General features: G+C 40.0%; 1 protein-coding gene across 1 annotated transcript; it reads left to right on the top strand.

The window, feature by feature from the left end:
- Window positions 1-751: 751 nt before the first annotated feature.
- On the top strand, window positions 752-17,340 carry LOC125510477 (nuclear pore complex protein GP210). Its single transcript, XM_048675670.1, is given in 36 exon segments — window positions 752-1,109; window positions 1,784-2,049; window positions 2,555-2,724; window positions 2,832-3,048; window positions 3,478-3,824; window positions 4,637-4,816; window positions 4,967-5,105; window positions 5,192-5,340; window positions 6,687-6,798; window positions 6,888-7,486; window positions 7,578-7,701; window positions 7,837-8,117; window positions 8,342-8,458; window positions 8,543-8,605; window positions 8,696-8,887; window positions 9,193-9,252; window positions 9,348-9,416; window positions 10,027-10,152; window positions 10,229-10,348; window positions 10,604-10,723; window positions 10,925-11,080; window positions 11,181-11,208; window positions 11,211-11,301; window positions 11,635-12,043; window positions 12,810-12,912; window positions 12,985-13,115; window positions 13,483-13,554; window positions 13,967-14,048; window positions 14,417-14,524; window positions 14,835-14,976; window positions 15,559-15,642; window positions 15,731-15,941; window positions 16,019-16,073; window positions 16,154-16,248; window positions 16,329-16,389; window positions 16,687-17,340. Coding segments are annotated over 36 exon segments (5,832 nt in total). The 5' UTR covers window positions 752-909; the 3' UTR covers window positions 17,040-17,340.
- Window positions 17,341-18,668: the final 1,328 nt, after the last annotated feature.

Here is an 18,668-nt window from a genome sequence, read left to right on the forward strand (position 1 = left end):
CCCACTCTCGATAACAAAGTTATCTCTGGGGTATTTCATGAAGATGTTGGAATTTGTTTTGTTAATAGGCCCTGTTTGGTTCAGCTGTGGATTTCTAAAAGCAGCTGTAAAAAGATCTGTTATGGAAAAACAATTGTGGAAAATCTGATGTGAAAAAGATGTAGGTCATTTGGCAAACCAGCTGATACAGATTTTTCAGATTTTGGCCCGCAGCGGAATCAGATTTTAGAAAGCACGTCCTGGGCTACTTACGCTTTTGGTTCAGATTTTGGCAGCGGATTTCTGGAATCGGATTCTGCTAGGTTCGCCTTTTGGTTCATATTCTGCTGCGCGCCAACGAAATCCGTTGATAAAAACTGAACCAAACATGGCCTATATGATTTTCTATGTATGCTCCTCATGCTCAATATGAAACATTCCCATTTTTTTTAAATTCTCCTCATGCTTAATCTGATCAAATCATGCCTGTCTTCTACTTATCAGTTACTTTATTTTATTTCTTGATGAGAGGACGAAGGATGGAACGTGGCTGTTGTGCCTTTTGACCTGTTCTCGTTGTTTTTTTAGGTTCTCTCTGAAAAATGAAAATAGAAGAAGCAGGTATAGAGAGACTAGAGAGAGAGAAAGAGAGAGAGAAGAAGCCCATTTTGGGCCCTGGAAAGGAATGGTCCGGCCCAGGACGGTGGCGAGGCGACCGAGACGACACGACCCACCACCTCCGGGACCAGCGGCCGCAGAACCCACCACCCCCCTCCTCTCTCACTTTCGTTCCCCTCCGCTGCCTTCGCTTCGGTTTGCTCTCCCTCCCCACCTTGAACCCCCACTTCTCCCCTCCCTCTTCTCTAGGGTTTAGCGGCCGTGCTCGCTCACTTGCTACTCCGGCAGCGGCTTCGGGTGGGCGGGCGGGCGATGGCCGCGCGGCCGGCCGTCGCGGCGGCGGCGGCGGCGGCGGTGGCGCTGGTGGTGGCCGCCTCCGCGCTGCTGTGCGCCTCGGCGGCAGCGGCAGCGGCGGGCGGGCCCCACATGGCGGACCTCAGCGTGCTGCTGCCCCCGCGCATGACCAGGCCCGTCGAGTACCGACTCGTCGGCGGGGACGGCTGCTTCACCTGGTACGCGCGCGCGCTCACACGCTTCGGTTACTTCTTCTCCTCGCTCTTGTCCGTGGGGCGGCGCGCCTCGCCGCTGCCTCTGTTACGCCGCGCGAATCCGTGGCGCTGTGTGGTTACTGGCTGTGCCGGGGCCTGCGATTAGGGTGGTTCATGTCGCGTGAGTTGTTTAGTGCGCTCGCTTGCATGTTTGGGGGTGTATCGATGCCGATCCTGGCGATGACGCAGCAGCGGTAGTATTCCTCGGTTTAGCTTGAGGTTTGAAGGTCTCGTGTGCTTTGAGTGAGTGGTTTCGTTAGTCTCTTAATCGACAAGTTAACTGGACTATTTTGCTATATTTCCGTCATACACCTTTGATTTATTTAGTGACTGCAGACTGGGAAACATGCCATGTGTACCTTAATTCCCAATTTAGTAGCTGTCTTCTGTCATACACCATTGATCCATCGAAGTTGCTCAAATTTGAGGTGGTCTACACCGTTTGAAGCTCCTGTATCTTGTGCACTTGAATCTGGATTACGCATCAATGTGGTTGTTTGGTACTTGTTTTAAGATTCTGTAGCCAGTTGTAGAATGATACTTCATGATTTGAGACTGTTTTTGGACCATGCTCCAATCCCTTAGATGGACATTGGGGTAGTGTTTCAGTGTACATTTTGATGAGGTTAAAATTACAGGTCATTGGATCATCATGATATTATATCAGTTAAGCCAGAGTACAACGACAGCAGCAGATGCTCAACGAGCGCTCGTTTGGCATCAATCGCCCCTTACAGTGGCCGCAAGGAGACCTCTGTCTACGCCACTGATATTATTAGTGGAATCACAATACACTGCAAAGTTTTCGTCGACAAAATCTCTCGGATCAGGATTTTCCATCATTCTGTTAAAATTGACCTGGATGAAATCGCCACATTGCGTGTTCATGCCTTTGATGATGAAGGTTATTCTTCGTATACTCTTTCCATACTTTAACAGAACAATAGTCATGTGTCACTCTTGCAACAGAAAGACCCATTGCCCTGTTTATGCCTCACTGAAAGTACTTTATAAACTGTGATACTGCTTTTGCTGTTTTGCATTAGTCTTGCACGTTGCTGATGGGGCATCCATGTTATTGTTTGTTGGATCATTCCAAATTCCAAATATTCATGAAGTCTGTTCCATGCGATTAATAAGCACCATTGTATATTATAGTATATGAGTTATTGGTTATTTAGTTTTGGTAAGCACAACCTAGAATTCTTTAGACTGATGAGCCCCCCTCTGTGGTTGAGTTTCTCCTGACACTGGTTCTTGACTGTTACTGCTTCTTTTCCTTGGTCTAAAAACGTGCTAGTGGAATAATTAATTGCATAGTTCCATTAGCCATTTTCTCCATCCGGTTACTTTTTATAATAGTATTTCAATGCTGGGTTGTATGGCTTAATTTTTTCATTTTGATTCAGAAAACGTGTTCTCGACATTGGTGGGATTGCAGTTTATGTGGCAGCTTACCCCGACGACGCTTGATAACAGTAACCATCATCTTGCTCATATTCCACTGAAAGAAACACATTTAAGTGACTGCAGTGGTTTTTGTGTTGAGATGAATGCGCGGTTTGAGCTTGAAGATAGGGTATGATAATATATTTACACACTATCTTGTTTTCGCTTTAGCTCTAGCAAACATTCAGTTTCATATAAAAATATATGTTCTGAATTCTGTTGTAATACTTCTGGCAGGATCTTGGTTCTGATTTCTTTGTTGTGAAGGGTGTTGGGATTGGCCAAGAGGTCGTTAGTGCTCAGTTATTTGAACCACAGTTTGAGCATGTGAGTGACACGATCACTTTAACTGTCGCTGAAGCTATGTCGCTAGAGCCCCCATCACCCGTCCTTGTAACTCTTGGTGTCTTGGTGAATTTCAAACTCAAAATTTTTCGACAAAAGATTGCCCAAGGTACTCTCTAAATGTTGATTTTGTTGCCACAAGACATCTAATTATCTATTGAAGCATACCAACCAGTTTGATTTTATTCAGAAAGTGGAGTGTGGTGTCATGTCATATATTAAGTGTACCTTAACCAATTTCAGTTTAATCAGAAAGTAAACTGTGGTGCCATGTCATATATGAAAGCACATCAGAAGAGGACCACACTTAAAAGTTACGCTACCATGGCAGATAAACGATTTACATACAACAGAATGTTTATTCAATGGAAAACAAAGAAACTGGTTTAGATGCTTGCACTGAAATCCCCATTTTTAAATGCTGCACTTTGGTTTAGTGGCATGCTCCTTTAGTATAATTTTAAGAAAACTTCTGCTAAAACTTTTTTTATTGGATATCTGCTAATGAAAGCTAACAGGTCTTCTCCCTTTTTGTTAGTGGTTAATTTACCATCACAATACCATCTTTGGCATGTGAAGAACTCTTCGGTGGCCCAAGTGGATAGTTCCTTGGGTGTTGTACATACTTTGAGTCTGGGATTTACTGATGTCGTTGTTGAAGACACAAGAGTTTCTGGCCACCAACAAGTATCATCTCTACGTGTTGTTATTCCACGGACACTCTTCCTCTATCTAGTTCCTGTCATGGATGATTCTGGTCATTTTCATGGGATAACAAGTATTCCATCCTCAGAAGTGTGGTACGTTTTTCCTGGTCAAAAGTATATGGTTCTTGCGAAAGCTTTCGCAGAGGGATTTGATGCTAGAGAGATATTTATTACAGAGGTACTATTCATCTGATCTTATGCATTTGATTACTTAGTCTCTTTGTTGGTTACTTACTATTGGACACACGAATAATGCACAGACGATCATTAGATCTAAATAAAAGGTCTTGCGTAATACTTGCAATGTTTAGTTTACTATGGCCAAAATATTTAGCAAAAAAATATAACATTGACCAACAGGCACTAGCACCTGTTGGCAGGCCTTGAACACCTGTGGGCTTGGTTCTGCAAAGCTGCATTTACATGATTCTGTTCTGTGAAGTAATTGGGTGACCGGCCATGCACAGAAATTAACATGAACACCAAAATTCAAAATTATGCGTGAAGTACTATGTTTTACTGATTAATATGAATACGAATTTATCAATACATCAGCAAGCCACAAGTGCCAGCCTCTGAATTCTAGATGTATTTTCCATAATAAGTTCACTCCTGTGCTTCGTGCGGATAAATGCAGTCATGCATGCTTGTGTCAGCAGAACTGAATATTCACATCAAATATTTTGCATGCATGTGCATGCTTCTATCCGCCCTTGTACATGAAGTTAACAAACAATCTTCAGTATTCATGCCTGTAAATCCTGTTCATCTCATCTTTATACATGTACTCATGCATTCTTTAGTACACGCGTATGCATAATAGATGAATGTATGGAGAAGGAACACCACGTCCTTTATGTTGAGAAAATGAACCTGAACAGCTATAGTGATTTTACCATTTGAGCACTTTGGTTATGGATTCGTTGTTCTGGCCATATACTACATGGAATCTTATTTTGTTCATTTAATACCCTTGTTTTTTGTTGGCAGGAAAACAATCTTAGATTGGAGAGCAGCACAGTGGAACTTTGGAACTTATCACAGGTTCCAGATAACTCTTTAGGTTCCTATGAAGTGCAAACTTCTAGATTGCTATTCCCCATTTCTCAGGGAGAAGGATATTTAGTTGCTGCCTTAACCTACCAAGCAGAGGCATCTGGATCAGCAAAGGTACATTTCATGCATATTCATGTTATTTCTAGCTTTCTTCTCGGGGTGGTTCTAACTTGTATTGTATGCAAAGAACATTAAATTGGTGTTGGCAGTTCATAATTAAGCAACAAAGGTTTCTGATTGCTGGATTGGCGCATTCCATTCTAGGTTCTCAAGCTGCTGCAAAAAGTTAATGTATGCAGTAAAGTGAAGGCAACCTGGGATGAGGGAACGGATAACTCCAATATTATTTATCTACCCTGGGTTCCTGGAGTTTATCAGGAGGTCGAACTGATGGCAGTTGGAGGTATGTTTGTCGTGATATCTTCAGTCTTAACCCACTTTTGGTTTGTAAATGGATTTGACTGGTATTCTTTTTGTACTCAACTGAAGGTTGTGGTAAGACGCCGGAGGACTACAAGTTATTTTCGTCTGATGAAAGTGTTGTTTCTGTGTCTGATTCCCATACTGTGCGTGCTAAAAAGCCTGGTCAAGCTGTCATCAAAGTAGTTTCTACCTTTGATTTCCTGAATTTTGATGAGGTATGTGAATATATAATCTCCTTCGTATATTGTTATTCTGATCTCTCCTAAACTACTGGTCTTTACTCTTATCTACTTTAAACATGTAAAGGTCACTCGCTAGGAAATCTAATTATTTCATTCTGCACTAGTACTAAGCTTGGGATCTGCGAGATCTATATTTTGTGTTGAACTATTGTACTTTGAACTTAAGAAAGACTGCTTTGCCTACTTTTCCTTTCTGTTCTTTATAACACACCTGCTTGTGTGTGCCTTTTTTTGATTGAAATGCCATCTTAGTAGCAAAAATACATTAAAATAATGACTTATAATAGAATGGGAATTGTTGGCCTGTTGCTTCTCTGCAAACAAACACCTGTGGCCAGCAAAAGCCGTAAACTAAAATCTTACTGCTGTGTATAGTTACTGTTAAAACATTATGTAGAGAATGTGTATTGTTCCTGCTGTTTAATAATGCTTTAGTAGTCAAATAATATATGCCTTGTTTCTCTTCCACTATTTTCTCCTCTGGACTTTTCCTTCTGTGTAGCAAAAAACTTCAAATTAGAGGGCACACCTAATAAGGGCTCCTTTGGTTCAAAGGAAAAATGGAGGAAAAACGTAGGAATAGGAAATATTCCTATGGTGATACTATTCATGCCTTTGGTTCGAAGGAATGGGATAAAGGAAATAGTTAAGGAAATTTCCCTCTGATCTCAGTTCAAAGGAAAAACGTAGGAGGTCCTTCTCAAATACCTATGCACGAAGAACGAGACTAAGATCCTTAGTGGCATAATAACATTCTAACTATATATTTTCGTGTGGTTTGACTTTGATTTGACCGTGTTTATTAGGATTCCCGTGTTTTTCCAATTTCTATGAACCAAACACCAAAGTTGATAGAATTCCTTTGTTTACCAGTCCTCTGCTTTGCACATGCATTCCTATCATATTCTGTGTTTTTCCTATTCCTGCGTTTTTAGAATCCAGTGAACCAAATTATTTAGTAGTCTATGCATCTTCTTAAAGATGCAAAAACGTACTAACCGGCTGCCTGATGTATCTTTTCCATCTAATACCTATTTGCACTAGCTCATGCACAAGCACACCACGCTCGCATATGCTATTTGTGTATGCAACTATGCATGCAGTCATGTGGTCCAATCACTTAATAGGCATGTCCTCTGGTCTGTACTTTTAACTGTGTTGTAACTTGATTGCGTAGGGTCTGTTTCTTTCTTTTCTTTTATGAGTGAACTTTCTTCTGTACGGCCTTAGTACTCCACCTACATGTTTTCATTCGTCTTTCATTTAAGCAAGTTGCCAAGTCAGTTTTTTCAGCTCATTATGTTTGCTTCATAACACAGATCATTATTGAAGTATCCTCTCCTTCAGCACTGGCTATATTGCCAATCTTTCCTGTGGAGGTGGCTGTTGGAACACAACTTCATGCTGCTGTGGCATTTAAAACATCTAATGGTGATTAACATGATATAGGCTGGCTATTTTGTGATCTGAAAACACTGTTATTTATTTCTAATAGCTGTTCATAATGTTTCTCTTTGCAGGACACCCGTACTCGAGATGTGATTATTTTAATGCTTTTATAAGGTGGAGTTTACTATCTGAGAATCAAACTTTTGAAGTTGTTGATGCATCCGAGGCTTTGACTGTTGAGGCCTTAAAGCATCATAGTGGTTCTTCGGCACAATATGGCAATCCTTGTGCCTGGATATCTCTAAATGCATCTGCTGCTGGTCGAGCCACAATAGTTGCGACGTTTTCCTCCGAGTCTGATTCCTATTTTGAGACTTTTAATGAGCCTATTTTTCTGAAGGCCACATCAAAAGTATCTGCATATTATCCTCTTCTGGTACTCCAAGCAGGAAATGGAAACCAGTTTGGTGGTTACTGGGTTGACTTATCTAGATTACAGAGTGGAATTCAGAATATGGGTAACAACTCTCCCATGGAGCTGTACTTGGTTCCTGGATCAACCATGGATGTGTTTCTCTTTGGAGGGCCTGAACAGTGGGACAAAGTGGTTGATTTTGTAGAAACTGTTGATGTTGTTGGCGCACTAGAAAATTATATCATTGGCTCTACTGCTGTGCAAAAAATATCTAGTGGACTATACCGAGTTTCTTGCCAAAGCAAAGGGATCTTTGTAAGCACTTTCAATACTGCTATCAGTTGATTCAATTCTAATGCATTGCTTCCTTGCTGAATACATTCAATTTATCATTTTTTTTCTGTAGAAACTGTTGTTTTCGCGCGGAAACATGATTGGGAAGGATCATCCTGTGCCTGCTGTTGCCAAATCAGAGCTATCGATTGTTTGTGACTTACCATCAGCAGTAACATTGATTGCAAATGAAAATGGTATGATCATGCTCTTTTTCATTGATAATCCAGTATGATTCATAAATTACTGTATGCCTTTGATAAGTACCTTTTACAGTCTCATTCTGTGAAGCTTAGATGTGGCATTTATATCCATTTTTGACACTTTGACAGAAAACCGGCTTGATATTTTGGAAGCGGCAAGTAAAGCTGACCGTAGCCCCAATAGGCTGCAAGTATCTCCTGTTGTAATCTCAAATGGAAGAAGCATCCGTCTAGCTGCTGCTGGTGTACATCAAAATGGAAGATTTTTTTCCAATTCGTCCTCTCTTTGCTTGAGATGGGAAGTCACTGAATGTGAGGGACTTGCTTACTTGGATCAAGACGAAGATGCTGAAATGTTAGAACAGTCATCTTGGGAGAGGTTTCTTGTCCTACACAATTCGACGGGAATGGTTAGTATGGCTTGCAGTCCACACCAACTGCTTTGAATGTTGAATTTAACATCAAGTAGATACTTGTCCTTAGCACTCATATTTTGTTGATGAATCCACTTCTATATATGAGCAATGGTACAGTAGTTTGCAGAATGTTGAGGATCTAATTAAGAATAGTATGTCCTCCTGTGGTTTAAAGTTCTGATGCATAATTTAACCTTTTTCAATATTTGAACTTCCAGTGCACTGCCCGTGCTACAGTCATTGGCTTTTCTTCCAGAATTGCTAGCAAAACCCGTGAAGAACACATGTTTCTTCCAAGTGAACATGACAATCTCACAGATGCTATTCAGTTGCAGGTAAATCATACTAGATTTCTTTTGGGGTTGATTATTTCCTTGATTTTGCTAACATGTTTGTCTACTCATTTTTGGTTTACCCAGATTGTTTCTTCGTTAAGAGTCACTCCAGCGTATGTCTTGTTAGTTTCCCATCGTGAAGCACAGGTATGTAATGGCAATTCTAAATTCTCTGCATCATAGAATAATTTATCATTTTTCTTCTTCTACTTGTGCTCTGATGTATTTGTGCTACAGGAAACCTTAGCTGTCAGTGGTGGCACGTGCTTTCTAGATGCCTCTACCAATGACACACATGTGGTCCAAATAGTTCAACATCCAGGGAAGGCCCTATGTTCCCAGTTGATTCTTGGTGCTAGAGGCTTAGGCAGTGCTGTCGTGACAATTCAGGACATTGGCCTTTCTCCTAGAGTATCGACTAGTTCTCTGGTATATTCCTTTGCCACTGTGCCCCTGATTTTCTCAGTATTTCGTTTTGCTTATGAGTTATGAGTTGTATCAACCAAGTGTATTTTATTGCTTGCCATGTTTGACCTGTTACGCCTATCGCACTCCCATTTAGCCATTTAGCATATTTCTTGAGATGATAAAACTTGTAGTATACACCTGCCATCATTAATGGCCATGCTAACTCTCATTAAATTATTTCGCAGCAATACAGGCGTATGAATCTTCGTTTCTGCCCACTATTTGTCAAAATGACAACAACTTGCATGTTGTATATGCTATTGCAGGTTAGAGTTGCAAATGTTGACTGGATTCAGATATTGTCAGAAGAGCACATCAGCATTATGGTACAGTGATATGCTTTCATTGTTGCAAATTTATTTTCTCCAGATGCTAAACCTTGTTGGGGTTTATTTCCATTGACACCTTGCTTTGTTTCTAGGAAGGAACCACAAAAGATTTTCAAATTTCAGCTGGGACCCAAGATGGACAAGTCTTCGGAGATTCTCAGGTTTGCTAGTGCCACTATGCACAATTTCCCCCCATTGATTGTATTTGTTGGTGTTAATTCTTCTCTCGTTGCACTGGCAAGCTTCTGTTCAATCAACTATACCAGATCTAATATCTTCAAATCTCAAGTAATTTTTTAGGTCCAATCCACGTTTTTATAATCCTTCTCTCTTTCCAAAACTTTGTAGCATCTCAAGTGAATGCATTTTTCTGCCCCCTGTTGGCCTTCCATGTGTTTGATTGTTACAGAAATTTGCTGCTATCATCTGGGAGTAATACCACCTCCTCGTTTCACCTTAATAAAGCCAAATGTACACTGTTGCTGTTTCTAGGACTGGTCAATGTGGTCTGGATTCAAATATCACTTAACTGTGCATTCATTTTCAATGCCCAGCATGCATGAAAATCGGTCAGTACAAGCTGTATATGTATAAGTTATTAAGTTCATCACAGAGTACAGTGCTGCACAGTATAGGGACACAAAATATGTGAATCTCAGAGTAAGAACTAATGCTGGATCTAGGTTGCTAGGTACCCTCTGGGGGTAGAAAATGATCTCTTGGTATTTATTACTTTCACCTCTTTCCATTTACCAATTTCTTTCTTTGCAGTACAAGTACATGGGAATTGAGGTACATCTTGGTGATGAAATTCTGGATCATGTTAATCCAAGCGAGTCGCTGGATGGACCAAAATTTTCAGTTAAAGCTGCAAAAACTGGGACAACATCTCTTTATGTAAGTTGACAATCAATATATTGTTGGTTTGAGATGCTTATTGTCTGGCAGTCCTCATTATGTCTCCAATCTTCAGGTTAGTACTAAGCAACGCTCTGGGCAAAGAGTTTTGAGTCAGGTTATAAATGTGGAAGTGTACAAACCACTGCGAATACATCCTGAGTACATCTACCTCACACCGGGTGCCTCTTTTGTGGTAATCATTACCTTGACCCCTAAAATTAATGTCGCCTATATGTGGTTATTGCATTTCCTCAAGACTTTAATGTTCTTGGGGGGGCATTGCATCCCCCCTTGAAAAACTGAGAATCAAACTGTTCCCTGTTCCCTGTGCAAGTTTTGTTTTCAATACAGGCCGTATATATACTGCTAGCATTTCTAGTTGTCATCACTACCATTTGGTTGTACTTATGTAAAGAACAAATGGCTTCTGAGTACTTCTTTCCTCTAGCTCTCTGTTAAAGGTGGTCCGAAGATTGGAGTTTCCATTGAGTACACAAGTTTGAACGTGGGAACGTTGGAAGTTCAAAGTGCTACTGGAAAGCTGTCTGCAAAGACTGTAGGAAACTCTGTAAGTCATAGCCTGAGTCATCTTTTACTGCATTACATGCATGTGCCTTTATTTTGTCATTGCAAAAACTTACATTATAATATTTTGGTCATACATATTTAGCACCTTGCTTTTGAAGTATCTATTCTATTTGAAGCTTGAAGCATGCAATTTTCATTAAGTTCTGGGTTTATATTAGTTACTGACCTAGTGCACCATTAGACTGTACGTGCAGCTGTTTTGGCAAATGGTGGCACCGTCATTTGTGAAGCTTTTGGAAGAGTTGAAGTGGGTATCCCAGTGGCTATGGCATTGAGTACTCAAAGTGACCGTCTTTGTGTTGGCTGTAGCATGCCAGTCTACCCTTCCGTGCCTAAGGTATGTTTAGTCCCTGTTTGTTTTCATACAAATGTTTAGTCCCTGTTTGTTTTCACACAAATGTTTTTTACTTTTATCTTACGTCACATATGCTGCCCAGGGGGATCCATTTTCCTTCTATGAAACTTGTGACTTGATCAAGGTCTTTATTCAGAAGGAAAAACCTATCCATGGTTATCCAATGGAAGTAGCAATGCTTTTATCAATCATGTGATTGGAAGGTACTGCTTGGATAACAATATACCTTGGTCCCTGGATTGCTTATGTGGAGTGTGTTGAATGCTCTAACCTTCCTAAACCTGATGGACTTCTTTTGGTTCTGTGGCTTTATATCATATCAAAGGGAAATTAGTCATCCTTCTAGAAAAAAGATATCATGCCAATTTTCAAAGTTGTAGATTGTCAACAACTCTTTTAAAACATATTGTACAAGTGTTTCTATTTACGCTTCATTTTTATAATTCAAATGTCTTGTTTGGAACACATAAAAGAATGCTCTCACATATTATATCGAATAACAAGTGAGCCCTAATGTCTGGTTTTTGTTGTTACAGATCTGCAGGGAAAACCAAGATATCCATTTCAGTTACTTGTGATTTCTCGCTACATGGCAGTTCTGGATCTGTATCTTATGATGCCTCCAAGACAATCCTGGTCGTACCAGATCCCCCCCTTGCACGTGGACTTCCTATAACATGGCTATTACCACCCTTTTATACCACCACAGACCTTTTACCTAGATCCGTTAATTCATTTGGAGAACAAGACTCAAATGGCCTGGATACTACTATTGGATATTCTCTGTTAAGGAGCAGTGGTAGAAGTGATCCTGCTATGCAGAATGCTAATGCTATTGATGGAAGTAAAATTAGGACTGGAGAAAGCAATGCAATTGATTGTATTCAGGCAAAAGATCACTCAACTGGCAGAACAGAAATAGCATCATGCCTACGAGTTGCTGAGGTCAGAAAGACTTGTGTTGGTTTGTTTAGTCTTTAAGTTATGTACGACTAGATATTCCTACCAAGATGTCTATTTTGGAATTATTGCTGTTTTCACTATTCGTTTGAACCATCACTTATTCAATACCTTCCTTGGTACGATTGAAGCCATAGATGCCACCTCTTATGATTGAGGAACAGGAAATTCCTACTTGCCCTGTTATGAGATTAGGGGCTAGTTTGTCAATTCATATTGCTGTGTTGTGCTTCCCTCATCCATGGATTAGTCTATCTGGACATGTCAAAACAAAAGAGCTTCCTGAAAGCTAGTGCAATGCCGAAGGAAACCCATAGCTAGATCACACCCAAGGAGTTCTCCTTTATATCACTTCATTCCTAAATATAAGCCCTTTTAAAGATTTCAATATGAACTACATATGGAGCAAAATGAGTTAATCTACACTCTAAAATATGTCTATATACATCTGTATGTAGTCCATGTTGGAATCTCTAAAAAGACTTATATTTAGGAACGGAGGGAGTAGTTTGTACTCCCTCCGTCCCAAAATTCTTGTCTTAAATTTGTCTAAATACGGATGTATCTAGTTACATTTTAGTGTTAGATACATCCGTATCTAGACAAATCTAAGACAAGAATTTTGGGACGGAGGGAGTAACTATTATTATGTGCTAGGTGTTCTAACTACTGCTGATACCATGTGATTAACAATTGCCCTTTTCTACATCTCTATGCATTATTCGTGCTGATGCTGTGATCTATTGTTCAGGTTGCACAAGTACGGGTAGCTGCTGCAGAATCATCAATCCAGACAGCCTATCTTTCTGTAAATGATAAAGTTGAACTGGATGTAAAATATGCTGATGAATTAGGTAACACATTTACCAGTATCGAATGCTTAATCAATTCTTTGACTCATTTCTAATCTTCCTGCCTTCCACCAGGTTATACCTTTAGTGAAGCACTTGGAGTAGCACCTGTGAAGATTGAGACAAACTATCCTGATGTTTTGTCAATTGTCATGCCCAGAGATGTCAATGGTACATATGGCGCACATCAACGTTTTGTGCTACAGGTATGCGTTGCTTCCCGAAACCCAAGCTTTAAGTTTTTCTTATATTTTGTGTGTGCGCGGGGGTGTGTGTGTGTGGCGTGTGCGTGTGCGTGTGTGGGTGTGGGTGTGTTGTGTGTGTGCAAGGTGGTTAAGGATTTCCTGTAGACACAAGGCAATACATCCAGATTGAAGTTTTAGGTTGGGAATACCACTTTTACATCTTACCCTTCAACATCACAAAGAAGGAAGAAAAAACCTGCACAACCTATAAGGGTTTATTACTTGGAAGCTTGGTTCTGCTAATTTCAGTTGTGACAAGCATATGAGTTGGTTGATCATATTTCTCATTAGTCTTCTGTGCAAACTGCTTCATATTTCTTTTTTGAAGGCGAGAAGCCATGGGACAGCTCTTGTAAGGTTGCACATCAACCATCCTTCCAGAAAATCAGATTTCATAATGGTATGATTCTTTTTGCCATTCTTGAATCTGCTCTTCCTATGTTTGATATGTTAGGATGCATAGCTATTTAAACTTGTACAAAAGGTGGGTTATTCTGCTATTCTAACTTACAAGGCATAATTATGTAGGACTGTTTACTTGTATCTCCCAAGCTCTTAAAATAGTACGTTTCAGGATAAGTGCCCTTTGAGGAAATCAAGAGAATTAATGCAAATATGCAATATCTACCCTTACTTTAGTGCATTTGTGTGCATGGTGGGTTGAAACAGATGGAGTAATTGGCAGTGCCATTGAACTGGCAAAACAAATACTCCTACTAAACAAAGATGCAGTTTTTTATGGTTTCTTTTGATCGGATGTACGTATTGAAGTGGTGACATATACTGACTAACACTTGTTTTTTAACTCTCAGGTATCTGTTGGTGCGCGAATGTATCCTAGAGATGTGGTGATTCATTCTGGCCAACACCTGAACTTTACTATTATCGGGGACCGTATGTTCACTGAATCCATTTTCTTACTAGTAGTTGTTGTGATTATCTTTTAATATTGTATCAGATATTATCTCTGGTCACATCATTTCGGTGTGCTTAACCTTATTTGTGCACTTTGCTTGTTGCATTCCAAGTTAGCACCATGCAGTGATTGCATTCTAGTTAGCGCTATGCAGTGATCTTTTGAATACTTTATAAATGCACAGAAGTTGGTAGTTAATACATGATTCATAAAGCAAAAGGCGTTGCTAGAGAAAGGGAGCAAAATATGTTTAGTTTAATATCCTGCACGAAGTAGACAGTTGGTGCAATGTTCTGAGTTTGTCAATTTTTCTTGTTTTCCTAACCATGGCCAATTGTTGTTGTAGGCATGGATGCGCGTGGACCTGGCCAGTGGTTAAGTACCAATGAAAAAGTTATGCATGTTAATCAAATAACTGGTGAAGCACATGCACGTGGTGAAGGTATAGCAGAAGGTATGGAAGTAAAAACCTATATTTGCTTAGTACTCCCTCGGTTCCATAATGTAGTGCATATATATTTTTCGAAAAAGTCAAACCTCACAAACATTAGATTCATCATAAGATGTAGTTTCATATTTTATATATTTGATATTGTAGATATAAATAGTTTTATATATAAACTTGGTCAAAGTTTGCAAATTTTGACTTCTCAAAAAATCTATATGCACTACATTATGGAATGGAGGGAGTAGAATGCATTGTTGAACTTCGACACAGTTCATTCCTAGTACTTTGGGTTTTGATAAGCTCTTTCCTTGTACAGTGATTTTTAAAGGCCCAAATCTGAAGTTGCGAACAACTGTCAATGTGCTCAAGGTGAACCAGATAGTTGTTGATGCTCCTGCGGAGATTCTGACGAATGCTGCTGCCCCACCTGATGGATACAAGTTCTCTGTGAAATTAAGGTCTGTAGTGCTCATATCATCATACTCCTTCCACATGTGTTGATTAATATGTAGTCAAATTCAAAGTCACTACTGGGTAGATTGTCCTGGTGTTTATACTAGCATCATAAATTAGATATGATCTTATGTGAGAATAATGTAACAATAGGTTATCATAGGTTTGTGGTGCAGCATAAGCATATCAAACTGACATTCTGTATTCCAGAATTTTAATGTTACAAAAACGGGCCCTGATGTCATCATAATGCTGCTTTTGATACTGCCTGCTAATATGATCTGAGACTAGAGGTTTCAGACATAATATGTATAAAATAGGTAGCATAAGATATGCATTAGGTCATACTCAGCAAATATAATTATCGCTACATAAGAGTGAGAGGGCAGAGAAGCATTTAGTTGTAATGAAAACTAGGCCAGTACTCCTGTGTTATATAATAGTCTTTATAAACAATATAATCACTGTTAGTACCTCCAGTCTAAAAGGAATGCAGTAAACTAACTTTTTTTCTGTTTACATTTTGATACTCTTGGATTTACTTGTGGTCCATGGAGATTAACCTTTTATTCCCTTGTTGAAAGTAGTGATTCAGCCGGGCATAGCACAGAGTCCTCTGTGAATCAGATAAATGCCCCATTTGACTGCAAGGTCGAACCTTCTTTTGTTGGGTAAGTTTCCCATAATGGCCATTCGACCACCTGTGCCTCGTTATTCTGTTCAGGGATACATGGAAGTCTCACTGTTTTCTCTCCTTAGGTTTGTTGAGCCATGGAGTGACCGTGCTGTGAAGAAATCATACTGTGTATTTCATCCGTACTCGCCTGCACAGCTGTTGCCTGTTAAGTCGAACCCAAAAGACGGAATTTTACACATTTCAGTTCGTGCAAATCTAAAAGAAGATTCAATGGTGACCGGATCTGCACATGCACTGTTTGTCAAAGGGTTTTACATTAAAGAACCTGGAATGGTAGCCGCCCTTTCCCAACCTCTCACACAAGCTCGTCTGTTTATTCCAACTGACTCTTAGTTGTCTATCTCATGCAGTTAAACTTGACTCCAAGCTGCAACCATAGCGTCATCATTATTGGAGGGAACACTGGTATTACAAAGCCTATTATTTCTGCAAACTTACCTTTGGCTGTGTTTGTTTCTAAAGCTCCAGTTGTATTCCTCCCCCAGATGTTGAGTTATTTTGGAGTGCTAAAGATTTAATGTCGGTCAGTCTTGTTGACACAAATGAGAACATTGGTGGTCCTAGTCAAGTTGTTTACCGGGTGAGCCACAGATGACAAATCATCATTTTTGCATCAATGCTTAATGCTGTAAACAAATTCTGATTTCCATCCTTTTCCAGGTTGAAGCACTCAAAAGGCAACCTTTCGCTGACAAGGTCACTATAATTCTTCCAGCCACTGGTATGCCATTCTATCTTCTTCGCATCTTCTTGGCCATATCCTTGTAACAAGCTGACTGGCTATCTGGAAATTGCATCTCGTGGTCTGATGAGCATCATTCCTGACCTAAAAAAAACATCGTTCTGATTCTTGAACCTTGTCGATTGGTAAAACTTATTTCCATACCAAGTCCACCTAATATTTGGATGAAAAACTCCCCCTAATAGTATATTTTTAAGATTTGATTTGAGTTTTTGCTGACCAACAGGAATTGCTCCATGATGATTAACTCGATTAAATTGTTTTCCCCTTGTGCAGGCCAGACTGAAGAATTAGAAGTTAATTATGTTACAGGAGACAGAACAGAGCCATCGTCGTCGTCAGGCTTAACCACATTTGGTCTTATCCTCACATGCATCATCGTGCCAGCAGGTACACTCTGGGTCATCATGAAGCTGCTGGAGAAACCGGCCCGACAGGCACCACCACGGCACGCGCCGGCACCAGCAGCGGGGCCTGCCGCTGCGCCTGACCCTGCCTCCCCGGCTATCGGCGAGTTCTCTCCTCGCACGCCCCAGCCTTTCATGGAGTACGTGAGGAAGACTGTCGACGACACGCCTTACTACAAGCGTGACGCGAGGAGGCGATTCAACCCTCAAAATACGTACTGAGCGCATGTAAACTGGGCAGTAGAGTCGCTTCTGGCATGTTTCCCCCTTAGTGTATGATTTAGACGGGTAGCCCTGTTATCCCTGTACTGTAAAATCCGTGTATTGTTGATACTACGCTGTCAATTTTCGAGTCGTGGCGGCATCTGTACGAGCAATGGTTGGTTCTGTTTTTGCTTAGAGCTATAGAGCTAGAGAGATCATTCAACCAATAGCAGTTCCTCTTTGTAATAGCTTTGTAATTGTAAGAGCCTGGGAGCTCTGTATGTAAATGGAGTGTCTCTTCCACCTCTCCTAAGCACCACCCAGCCCTGTTTTATCTTATGGAACCTGCTTAATTTGGTCGAGAAGCCATTAATGTGTTAGTGTGCACCAGGACATTTTTATCTTTCTTGGACGTTGTGTGTTAGATATGTACTCCCTCCGTTTCGAAATAGATGACTCAGCTTTGTACTAACTTTAGTATAAAGTTAGTATAAAGTTGGGTCATCTATTTTAAAAGGAAGGGAGTATATACTTGTCCTCTCGCTGTAAGCCATTAGATATGTATATAATGTGTTAGATATGTATTTTCCATGCACCTTTTTTTTTGGAAAACGCCGTAGAAGGTGTTACTTGTGCAAAGCGGTTCTGAAATGTGTGCGTTATGAGCCTGGGTACGTATAAACCTACTTTGAAAAACACATTTCTAAATGCTAGAGAATTTTGAAAAAAAAAGGTGCAAGTGTACATCTTCATATTCTATGTCCGTGCACAAAGTTTCATGGAAAACAACTTTTTCTTTGGCTTGTGCAAAAATGACAAAAAAATTATTGTGGAATGCTATTTAGAACTGAAATTTGTCTTTTTCATGGAGGCAAACTAAAAAACTTTGTGCCATGCACACATTTTGTGAAGATGTATGTGTGGAATTTTGTTTTGGATTTTTTAACATTTTAAAACATGTTTAAAATGCATTTTAAAAAAATGGGTTCAGGACATCCTCACTCGTGACTAAGCATGCTATTTTTCAACAACAATCGTTGAGTACAGACATCACTAGGTCACTATTTTGAAAAAATATCTTACATCAAGAATAATTTTTCAACCAAGTATTGACGTGTGTTCACGTTAGGACAAAAACCGACAGAGTCAAATTCAACCAATGGATATCTCAAGCTTTATGAACTTATATATTTGCTTATTTATTGACCGGAGTTGTATGAACTTATAATTTGCTTTTGCGGTGAGGACGATAGACCATTGCATGAATCGAACAACATGGTTAACCCAATCTTCAACCAAATCCAAATTGGGGCTGCCCTCACCTCACCTGCGTAGGCACCCACTGAAGGAAATATGCCCTAGAGGCAATAATAAAGTTATTATTTATTTCCTTATATCATGATAAATGTTTATTATTCATGCTAGAATTGTATTAACCGGAAACATAATACATGTGCGAATACATAGACAAACAGAGTGTCACTAGTATGCCTCTACTTGACTAGCTCGTTGATCAAAGATGGTTATGTTTCCTAACCATAGACATGAGTTGTCATTTGATTAACGGGATCACATCATTACGAGAATGATGTGATTGACTTGACCCATTCCGTTAGCTTAGCACTTGATTGTTTAGTTTGTTGCTAT

Source organism: Triticum urartu, chromosome 5 (genome assembly GCF_003073215.2).
Source record: "Triticum urartu cultivar G1812 chromosome 5, Tu2.1, whole genome shotgun sequence".
Lineage (NCBI taxonomy): Eukaryota > Viridiplantae > Streptophyta > Magnoliopsida > Poales > Poaceae > Triticum > Triticum urartu.